The 12,146-nt window shown below is 33.3% G+C and overlaps 1 protein-coding gene across 2 annotated transcripts in view; it reads right to left on the bottom strand.

Moving 5' to 3' along the window:
- Nucleotides 1-220: 220 nt before the first annotated feature.
- Nucleotides 221-12,146, bottom strand: part of ZDHHC2 (zinc finger DHHC-type palmitoyltransferase 2) — a 64,097-nt gene continuing 52,171 nt past the window's right edge. For both annotated transcript variants that reach the window (XM_055335571.1, XM_055335572.1), the window contains exons 9-13: nt 11,845-11,971; nt 11,466-11,558; nt 7,599-7,711; nt 5,060-5,134; nt 221-2,688 (exon numbers count right to left, since the gene is read on the bottom strand). In XM_055335571.1, the coding sequence (XP_055191546.1) occupies nt 5,094-5,134; nt 7,599-7,711; nt 11,466-11,558; nt 11,845-11,971 (374 nt within the window). In that variant the 3' untranslated portion in view covers nt 221-2,688; nt 5,060-5,093. The remainder of the gene's footprint in view (nt 2,689-5,059; nt 5,135-7,598; nt 7,712-11,465; nt 11,559-11,844; nt 11,972-12,146) is intronic.

The following is a 12,146-nucleotide window of genomic DNA, read 5'->3' on the forward strand; positions in this document are numbered from 1 at the left end:
TTGAACAAGCGTACTCAAGTGTTATGGTCTGTTTCTAATTGTCCTCAGAATCATTTTAACCAATACATACTTATCTTGTCATCCACCTCCTCAAAAGACCTATGTTATGACCAGGTTGTAGATCAGCTTTGTCTGCAGTAGTTCTGGTAGACTTAGGAAAAGTGTATCTTTAAAGCAACTTCGATTATCAGTGCAAAGGCAATTCCATATAGACAGCTACTAAAGGTGATCAACCAGACTTTATTATGGTTTAACAGGAGGGAATTCATGAACAAGCACTTCCTTGAATGTCCCATCATTGATTTAGATGCAATAAGTTTATCTTTGAAAATACAAACCCTCTTTTCACTGCACAATGGCAAAGTTAACTAAAAGTATATGAAGTATTTGTACATTAAAAAAAAAATCTTAAAAATTTTACCTATACGGTAGAATTTTGAAAAACAGGAAAAATCAAACATCAATCAAATGGATGATCAGGATAGTTGAAGTATAAGTGTCTAAGTTTGAGTTGAACAATTAAATTTTTTAAAGCAAAATGTTTAAAATGTTTTTAAGGTACATTTTATAAATATGTACAAAATGTAGGTCTATTTGATGCTTTATTCACTCGGTAAACTTTATACTGCATATCTAATGAGATATGCCATCATCTCTAAAAATTATAACCACCTAGATTAAAAACAAAACAAAACCCTTAAAAGATTATTCACTGTATGAAAACAAAAAGGGAACCATTACAACTTAATGGAAAAAATTTATTTGTAAAAAAATTTTTTTTAAATCTGATTCTAATGTGTACTGACTCATGTATATCAATAATTACACAAAAGGAAAAACTTAACAGTACTCTAGCAAGGTAAAGAATAAAAACTTCTTTTTCTTCTATCTTGACAAGGAACATGTCACAGAATCCTATCCACAAAAATGGCTATAGTACTGTGCTTTGAAAAAAACCTGGCTGCATATAATTCTTAATACATCATGTGATGCTGTTGCCCTTAAGACTTCTAGCAGTAGCTATAGGTTCCAACCTGGCACTTCAGGTAATAAAAAATGATGACCACAAAATCCTTTAAAAGTAAAAAGTAAGAATGTATCATATCTTCTGAGATTTCCTGAAACAGATTGTCAGATCAAAGTCTTTAGCTTTAAAAAAAAAAAAAAATCTGAAAAAGAGTGCCATCCTATTACTCAAAGAATTACACTCAAATGATCTATAAAATGAACTTCACTGATACTGATTCTCTCACAAACTCATTTAAATATAAAACTATATTTTTAGAAAGAATGGGTTTTGCAAGGATCTTTTTTACTCCATTATCCTCTGGTCTACTAGTCTATTATGTGTTGCATTTTTGTCTAACTCAGATTTTGAAAAGGTTAATACCATTTTCTCTTTGATTAAATACCAGTTCCTTAGCTATGTAAGTTTTAAAAGATAATCTGCTTTAAATTCTCAAAATCAGTACCAAAAAATGTTTACAGCTTATTCTAATCTCTAACATTTACAAAACTTGCACTCCACTCAAAAAAAAAAAAAAAAAGAATAAATTTTTTTCAAATAGTGCATACAAGGCACAAGAGCTTCCTAGTATATTTACTGAAGCCGAACATTTGGCATCAACAAACACACCACTTTAGTTTACCTTAAACTCAATTTCCAAACAGCACACCATTTAGTTCATATTGAACTAAATTTTTAAAAGTATATTTCTTTTAATGATTTGCATAATTTAATCTTAAGTATTTGAAGAAATATAAAGTATAACTGTCATACTTTCGATGAGGGAACACAGAAATAATATAGATACCAATGGAGGATTAATCTATTGGCCCATTAGGAATTATTAACAAATTCAATATTTTAGCTATATGTTCAATAGAACAAATAACTTTTAAAAAATGAGATTTTTTTAAAAAGCCAGAATGGCAAAAGAACATCATAAATGATGTTTTATAATTTTCAGCCAATTTAAGAGGATCAGAAGAGATGAAAAAATATATTTTGGATGTAGTAGTAATTAATGTATTAGTTATGATAAAAATTTGCTAGCTAGTTGCTTATCAGTGAGCTCAGGCTTCAATGACCATACATCTTTCCCAGCAGGGAACAAAGGCTAGAATTAGATTAAAGTCTGGCAAAAATTGTGGTAATCTTCAACTGTAGGCCACTTAAAATTTGCAATGAATTCATAGTCATTATAGTTCACTCAGTCTGGGGCTGGATTCACAACAGAGGGAATGCTACCTTCAACTCGGTAACTAGTAGGTTTTATAAATAAAGCTGTCATACGGTAATTTGAAATCTTTCAAATTTCAATATCTTAAATAGTCTCAATTTTCTGAATCAGAAACTCAGATGATTAACGGGCTTTTTATGTATAGACATTGTACTACCCAAATATTTGGGTGAAAATCAGCCCATGAATTTATTCCAAGTTTTTATGATAGAAGATACTTTTGCCTTTGATTCATAAACCATAATTACTTCTAATATGTAAGAGGAATTTGTGTTAGTTCAAACAATCTGTATATTGAATTTAAAAATGTGTTATGTTTTAAGCAACAGCTTGGAGAGAACTAACCAATTCATATTCTGCATATCCAGCCAAAGGAAAATGGGAACAACTGGCCAATGGTGCCTTCCTGTGGGAAGCCTCTTCCATCCACCTACAGCATGGATACCTTGAAATGAAACAGAAATCATGAAGCTATTGTGTCAACTATAAAAAACCAAAAAAACTAACCACTCATTCAGTGTTTGTGAATAACATTCCTTGTTCAAAATTAAATATTTTCTAGGCAGAAAGCTCAGATATGTTCTTGAATACAGACTTCTACATCAGTGCTTCTCAAACTATAATAAGCATATAGAAGAAGACTAGAGGAGCTTGTTAAAATGCAGAAAATGCAGATTCTGACTCAGTAGGTCTAGGGTAAGGTCCAAAATTCTACATTTCTATTGAGCTCCCAAGTGATGCCAATACTGCTAGTTTGGGGCAGCAATTTGAATGGCTGGTTTCCTTGTTCTGCATTTGTCTGAGGCCAGTAGGAGCTTAGAAGTGACAGCTGAGTTGGGATGGGGATTTAGGAAAATATGTTTGAAATTTCACATACATAGAAGCACAGCATTTTTTACTCGAATAAAGAGAGAAGGTGGAAAAGGCTAATTTTGACTTACATATTAGTGCTACTATGGGTCTAGGTACATGGCTATCTGCAAAGTATGATGAATGAACTAATAAATATTTTATAAAAAATCCCACAGATAATTTATTAATGTACATCAAAAAGAAAGAATATGAAAATATATTTCAGTAATATTAAATTAAGCATATCAATATCAGATATTATTATTCAATATAATGTACATTGAAGGAATTGCAAGTCTGAGATGTAAAGCAGGAAAAACTATTTTTAAAACTTTTAAAAACTATTTGGAATATTAGCTACCTTGGGAAAATTCAATTTTTTAAAGAAACATTTAAATGTCACGGGTTAGATCAATAGAATGAAAAACATATCACAAAATCATTTTTTTTTTTACATCGCAGCTGATTCATGCTTCCATTTGGTTATTATGACCATTAATGTCATACATTTGTATATAATAAAATCAAGTTTCTGTGAGATTTTTAATTTTAACCATGTTATTCTACAATTATTTACAAAATGTTTATTTAGAGCCTACTATGTTGTCTGATATTATGCAATGTTGAGAATAATGATTTTCAAACTACATTAGTCTTGTGTCAAAATACCGGGAAGTCTATGTGACTTACACACAATGTCACTATGTAAACTATTGTAAAATATTTAACACGTATGACCTCACAAACATTCATAATTAGGACTAATGATTCAAATTACTGAAAAAAAAATCCTATACAACTTTATATGGTTATAGAACTATTTCTGTAAAATATTTTAATAGTGACATTTTAAGAATTACTTCTGGAAATTTAATATTGTCCCTTTGCTATTTAACCAAATTAAGATTAAATTTTCACTACCCTAACCATAGTTATGATTAATCTGATCCACTACACCTTATATACAGTCATCCAAAACCAAAACATTAGTCAACTGGCAAACTGCCAGATGCGTACTTCGCTGTTATTTACATAGCTATTCATGAAAACAAAGAAACAGATTTAAGAAAAAAAATAACAACACAGATTTGAGGATTAAAATGGATTAAAAGAAACAAAAAACAAAAAACAAACAAAATAAAAAAGCAGATATCCCTGAAGTATCTTGACACAAATGATTTTGTTTCAGATTCCACTCTCTTGTTTTCTTTAGAGTTTAGGATTCTGGACTACAGTTGTGTAAATAAAAATTTGTCTTGATAGCTTTACTGTTCAAGTCTACATTGTTTATTTTAACAGTATATATAGTTGTTTGTTTTCTTTAGATGTCTATGGCTTTGTTTCAAAAGGGCTTTTTACTGTATTGACTGCAGGCTTATAAATAAATAATCTTTTAAAGATACTGATTTGGAGCAACAGGTTTAAAAAAATTATGGTTTAAAGAACATTATTTGGAACACTTGTTTTAAGGATAACACACACTAGGGGGTCCTACAGTAACCAAAAATGATGGAGGTTTGCACTAACAAGATATAATTATCTTGTACTGAGACCCAGTGAGATTCTACTGATAGATGGTCAGGGTTATAACCACTGTATATCTGAAGGACAGAAAAACTAAAAATAAAAAATTGCAAGATTCTATCATATGACAAGATAATTACCATGTAAGTTCAATAGTTTAGGAACAATCCTTGCCATTTAGTGCATTCCTATAAAAATTAATTTTGTACATCAACTCATTTCTATTTTGTGTCAAGTTAATCTTACATATAGCTAAAACCAAAGCTAGGTCCACATTCAGAGGTCTCCAGCATAATGAATAGGATCCTAAGGGTGAACTACAACATCTTAAAATTTCAATTACTCAAAAATAAATAATAATGTCTAGGAAACTATTTGCCCAAGGGAACAGAAAGGCTATTAAAAATATAAAATGTCACAATAAAGGAAAAACATCTTACTTCCATAAAGTATGAATTTATCTTGTTTGAAGAGTTAAGTCTCATTCTCCATGGTTAATGCAGGATTGCTCATACCTTCAAGAAAGAATATAAATTAACATTTTGTTTGCAGGGGGTTGCTTTTGAATAAATAGGCAGGACTTGTTTATCCATCTATGAATCCCCCCAATACGCTTCCAAAGGTGCCCTGCAAGTAGTACAGATTTGTAAGGTAGTCATATGGAAACACACACACACACACACACACACGATACAGTGTTGACTCCTACCAGTGTCACAAAAGGCTCTTTTCTTTTTTTAAAGATTTTATTTATTTATTCATGAGAGAGACACAGAGAGAGAGAGGCAGAGACATAGGCAGAGGGAGAAGCAAGCTTCCCGCAGGGAGCCCAATGCAGGACTCGATCCCAGGACCCCAGGATCACACCCTGAGCCAAAAGCAAATGCTCAACCACTGAGCCACAGAGGTGCCCCTCAAAAGGCTCTTTAAAAAGAGATATTCAGGGGGTGCCTGGGTGGCTCAGTCAGTTAAGCATTGAACTCTTGATTTTGACCCAGGTCATGGATCTCAGGGTCGTGGGATCAAGCCTCAAGTGGGGCTCTGCACTAGGCATGGAGCCTGCTTAGGATTCTCTCTCCCTCTCCCTCTGCCTCTTCTCTCACCTCCATCTCTAAAAAGATTAATAAAAAGAGATATATACCTCAGGAAGTGGGAGGAGTGAACAAAACCATGAAAGACACATTAGACCTGGCAATTCTCACATCATCTAAGGGTATTCTTTCTAATTCTACATTTACCTCCCTCAGTCTGGTGAAACTAATCTTTGAGCCCTTTCTCAGCTCATCCTTCTCACATTTTCCTTCCAACTTTTAAGCACCCTTTATACTTTAAATAAGTTTTCAATTCATCCATCCAAGTAACAGAAAATTAATCTAACATGCCAAATGATTAATAGCACATGGAAGCCAAGAAATCACTTCTATGTTAGTGCAGAACTATACAAGGCAACATGAATTCCTTCTGAAAGAAACAGAGTTCTTTGTCTTTCCACCACCGGAAAATTAACCTCCAACTATAGATCATTTCTTTGCCTCTAAGGAAACTGATGGATTCAAAGGGCTAACAGGTGACATCAACTTTGTTGCGGCAAGGTCTAGTCCTTCCCATAGACTGGAAAATGTAACGGCAGGTTTGAAGGTGAAAGGACAGACCAAATTATGGATATTCACACAATAGGGATATTCATGCTTATATATAGGCATATATATTACTTAAGAATAAGTCTCTTTAAAGAAAGCCTATATTTTAGGAGAATATGATTGATTGTAGATTAAATAATGACCTTAGAATTTTTACTTAGGAATGCCTATTTTTCATTATCACTAAATCCCAAAGAAATTTCAAAGAAAACAACAATCACTTTAAAATGGAGGGAGCCAGGGTATCTGGGTGGCTCAGTCAGTTGAGTATATGCCTTCAGCTCAGGTCATTATCTCAGGGTCCTGGGATCGAGCTTTGCATCAGGCTCCCTGCTCAACAAGGAGTCTGGTTCTCCCTCTCTTTCTGCCCTTCCCCTTGCCCCCACTCATGTTCTCTTTCTCTCTCCTTCTCTCTCTCTTATGTTCTCTCTCTCTCTCTCTCAAATAAGTAAATAAATTTTTATTTATTTTTTTTAATAAATATTTTTTAAAAAATAAATAAATAATTTTTTTTTTAAATAAATAAAGTGCAGGGAGCCAAAGTCAGGGAGGCTAGGAGAGAGTTTGAAGAAAGGACTAGAAATGAAGGAGCGATTTTCTGGCTAATAGTGCCTTAATCATGGTTATTTATAGGGACACCACACATATATTTATACACTTGTATGTATGATCATACGTTTTGATTAATCTTCACCAACCTGAGAAATAAATAGCATTTTAAAGAAAGAAAGCTACATCTAAAAGAGGTTAGGTTGCTACAAATATCACACACTAATCAGGTGTCCAAACTGGGATTTAAAATCAGGTCTGACTTCAAAGCCTTGCTTTTTCTTTGCCAATAAACTATTTTGACTGAAGTAGTCAAAGGTTAAAATCAATAATAACAAGGGAAATGTGAGTGGGATCCAAAGAAATAACAGCTAGAGTTTGATAAGTATGCAGTAACTTTACTTTGACATTTTGAAATTGGATAGAATCTTAAAAGAACCATATGGTTTAAGATCCCTTTTACTAGATATTTTTCACTCTTTTGTCTGAGTTGATTATATTTGCCATTACATATTTAGATTTTGAGTATATCATTTTATTTGTTAGGCAGTAGTAACTGTTTCTTAAACTGGAATAAAAGCAATGCAGATCTTTCACAACATGATCTTTTCAGCTTACAGACTTTAATCAAAGTATTTTACAAACAAGTTCCTGAAAATAATTCTAAATTTAAAATGGGAGTTCAACTCCGAAGCTAGGAAGAATCTATAAGAATATGATGAAATTTGTGCATTACTTTCACCTTTTATAAATAAAATCTATTAAAATAGCCATGTAAGCACACCCTTACCAGCTTTGCCTTTTCCCGGGTTTGTGCTGCTTTCTGTCCAAGACTGAGAATCAGTGAGAAGATGGCTCTGGGACTCTCTCAATGGCTTTGCAGGAAACTGATGGTTTTCAGAACTGAGTAATAATAATCAACACCATAATCATATGTTAACTCTTAATAGTATTAAGCTAAGGGTTTCTCAAGGTACAAAATTCAAACCACTTCCCAAGAGAATTGGGTGAAGGGGGAATAAGGCATTTAATCACATTGACTCACAATGAGAAAACCATTCTTCCTTCCATTCTCTTTTTCATTCTTCTAAATACAGTAAGATGAAAATCTTTAACTTTGGCAAGTCTCCATTTTTAAGACAGAGAACAGGCTTCCGCCCCTAACTTTAGCAGGTGAGGGAATCTAGTTAGAATTTAACAGGACTTTATTAACAATTTTATTTTTTTAAAGTCATATTCTATTTATGGTAAATTATATTAGTTTTCATTTCATTTCATTATATATTAGTGATATAATGTATGATTTAAAAATAAGCTTCAGTACCAATTTAACTAAGTGTATCAAATAAAAATATTAGTATTGTAAGTGGTATGGTGATATGGAAAAAAATATATGAAGGTGATGGTAGACAAGTTTGAGAAAAATTGGTCTAGTGTTTCTAAAGTGGCCTAACTTGTCTTGAACAAAGAATTCTCTGTCTTCCTCTATAAAACTGAAACAACAAATTTGAGCACTATCTTGCAGAAACGTTGAAAGCATCTGATATCATCAGGTCTCACAAATGTGATGTTTAACTTGAGGAATAAAGAGTCTTAAAAGAAAAATTTAAGTTTAAAAATTTAAGTAGACATGCTATATATCAACATATGTCAATATATAGCATGAAAAAATATAAATTAAAATAGCATTTCACTTAGATAGAAAAAATTATTGGCAGAGAAACTATAAGTATACTTTTAGAACATCCTGAAACCGTAATTACAATAATGTTCAAAAGAAAAAAATACTTAAAATTCTTCCAAGAATAATTCCACATATGCGAGTTGACTATATTTTTTCAAGGATATGCTTTTGCTCCTTAATAATTACCTTATATCTAAAATTTGAGAATATTTCAATTTTGTGCAGTTTCAACATCCCCTTATTGAAATTTTGGAGGTAAGTCTAAAAAATAAAAAGGATATATTTTATTTCTATGAAAAAAAAACTCATAACTCTCTTTTCCTCTAATTATTATTCTTCAAGAAAGGGACCATATACCAGGTATAGCATAGTAACTAGGTTCAGGTTTAGAGACTCCTTGCAGATTCATTGCTGCTTATAAGACTCCAACAAATGACAAGGAAGGATCCATTCATTCAACAGCATTCATTGAGTGCCAATTACATCAATGAATAGTTTCTGATCACATGGAAATTTCATTGTAATTAGGGAGGAATAATAATAAGTAAGCATAGATATAAGAAGTCAGGTGACAGTAAGAGCTAGGACAATAGATAAAGAGCAGTAAGGGGAAGTGGAAGAGCAGGTTGCTATTTTACAAAGGGTTTTCAAAGATGGCCTCTATTGTGAAATTACACCTGAGCTAGAAGTGAATGAAGAGAAGCTGAAAGAGCATTCAGAAGGAGAAAGAAAAATGGTTAGGAAGAGGAATTGGCAAGTACAAATGTGCTAAGTAAGGGACATGCTTGGTATACTTGAGGAACAGCAAGATCTGTGTGTCTAGGGATTGTGAGAGATGGAAAAGTGGTAAGGGATCAAGTCAGAGAGGTACTGGGGGTAGATTAGACAGGACAAGGTCAGGACACGCATTCACTTTTATGCTGGTTAAGATGGGAAGCCAACAGAGGGTTTTGGGCACAAGAGTGACACAATCTGATTCTTAATCGAGAACAGACTGGAGTAGGGCAAAAATGGAATCAGAAAGATCAGTAAGGATGGTATGGAAATAATCTAGGTGAAAAGTGACAGCTTGGACCAGAAAGTAGTCTGAAGGTAGTAAGACTTGGCAGAGTGGAATATTTTGAATGGATATGTGATAAAATTTGCAAATGAAGTAAATACAAGGTCATTGAAAGAGGAAGCTAGAATGACTCCACAGTTCCTGGCTTGAGCATCTGGGAATCTGAGCATCACTAATAGGGACATATGGAAGAATGTAGGAGAGTTAAGCTGAAGGTGAGAGTGTCAATGTCTGGGAATTAAGAATTCTGCTCTGCATCTGTTCGGAGGGAGATGACTTTTAGGCATTTAAGTGGTGGGAATGTTGAGTAGATAGTCAGATATAAAACTCTAGAATACAGAGGAGAGACTATCACTTGCCATAACAATTCTATATGGGCTAATCAGGGGAAATTATATAATTATGTAACAGAGATGTTAGCTGTCAAAATACAATCTCAAAATTTAAAGGAAAGGGAAGAGAAGCCTATAGTGGTTACAAGATCACCTAGCTGGGCAATAGTGCCAGAACTAGGATTTCCCCCAAAACCTATTTAGCAAAAAGAGAGATACTATTTCAGAAACCCAAATCTTCTTTTTTTTTTTTTTTTTTTTTTTAGAAACCCAAATCTTCTTGAACTACAGAAGCCCCTTAAGAGGAAAAAAAAAAAAAAAAGATTATTGAAAACTACTACTAAAATTTATAAAAGCCTGGAAATATTCTAAGTAATCTATTAAAATGAGATTTTTCTGCATCAAGATATATATATATATAAAAAAACTCTTAATCCTTCAATGTTCAAGCCAAAACTCAGAGGGTATACCCCAGTAAGACTCTGATGCCTTTGAATATCCCTGTAAAACACATCGGAATGGCCTCCTCATTAACTTGTTGAGTCTGGTCTGTACAAAGGTCACTCTAGGGATGGGGTGGTAAACAGGTTTCATCTCTTAACAATTTAAAATGTTTTGGAATGGCTACCAGGATCACTAACTCAAGAAGAATTCTGGAGTCATGACAGGCTCCACCAGAGAAAATACTGTGATCAGTAAGACATCCACACTAGATGGGAGTCGTGTAGGGTCAGGTGTTATGAACATGGCATTCCAGCAACTACGAAAAATCTCTAACATTTAACTAAGAATGATATGGTTATGCTCTTGCTATCAGCTTTCATTTAATAATTAGAGGTATGGCCATATTCAAATAAATCTGTCTTAAATATGCAAAAATTAGTGTTTCAAACTCACAAATTCATAAATAACATTTTTAAAAGTTTGAGTAGTTTGCCTTTTGCTTGTTGGTAGCCAAGTCAGAATTAAATTTCAAGGTCTTCCTCAAATTCTTGATAGACTGGAACCAAAAAACTTAGAGCAAGGGCAAAAGTCTCCAGACACTAAATTTCCAAGACTCCTTCCCTTCTCTTTCCACAAAAAAATGGTTCAGATGATGTTTACAGGTTTTTATCAAACATTAAGAACATGGTGCACTATTGAGTGGGTGTGGGGGATTCCATTTGATCTCCAAAAACCTAATCCGGGGAAGTTCTTCTGATCTTTTTATATTATAGTTACCACAGAAAGGACCTGAAGGGTCAGAGGTCAAGTTTATTGTCCACTCACCTGATCACTGGGGGAGCTAATGTGGACTGAATATTCTCTTCTTTTATGCATTACATTTTAAAAATCAGTCAACCAAAATGTACAGAGAATCAATACCTGTTTACCCACATATAGAGTAACAAGTTTTACAAGTATAATTGAAGCTTGCTCTGGGCCCCTCTCTACTCATACTTTCCTTTCCCCCTCATTCCAAGCGGGAACCATTATAGTGAATTACGTTCTTCCATTTTTTTCAAAGAAATATAGAATCAAAGGTCACAGGAAGATAAAATATATTTTTTGAAAGTAAAATAGAAAAAAATATGGGATTACTTTTTCGATGTTGAATTCAATCCTGCAGGAGTAGATGCTTGTTCAGGATCCTGATTAACAAGGCAAGTTGGAAAGGAGCAGCCATCACCTAGACTATAATTAAAATGAAAACTTATAATTGAGCAGTAAACAAGACAACATAAGTGAAGCTTTGATGTTTGCGAACAGAACACAGTTATATTATGGACAAAACATGTGTATCAGACATTGGCTTCCATACAGAACGTTTAAGGAGATGAGTTAACTGACTACCACACTGATGTAACAGTGAATCATAAAACAATTCTTAAAAAAAACAGGAACTTGTATGCAGGAGGATAGTTCTTCTGGTGGATTACTTTCATTAGTTTAAAACTTGAATATTTTCACAACAAAGTACCTTGAAAAAATGGGTAGCAACCAGTACTTCTTTTCATCACCAAAAACTTGTCGCATGTTTTTACTGAAACCCAAGCTGAATCCATTCTTATCTGTTCCATGTCGAAATACGGGACTTCTAAATGCCTCTACAAAACACGGTAGAGCAACTATGTGAGTTTAGAACATATCTAGTAATCCCCGTAGTTATAAATTATTGCACTGAATGAGAGAACTCTAAAAATTGATGGCTAGCTTCCTGTGAGTACTTATGTCCCTATCAATAGCTCTGCAAAACGGATTGTCTACTCTGTTTTAAAATAA

Source organism: Nyctereutes procyonoides, unplaced genomic scaffold (genome assembly GCF_905146905.1).
Source record: "Nyctereutes procyonoides isolate TBG_1078 unplaced genomic scaffold, NYPRO_anot_genome, whole genome shotgun sequence".
NCBI lineage: Eukaryota > Metazoa > Chordata > Mammalia > Carnivora > Canidae > Nyctereutes > Nyctereutes procyonoides.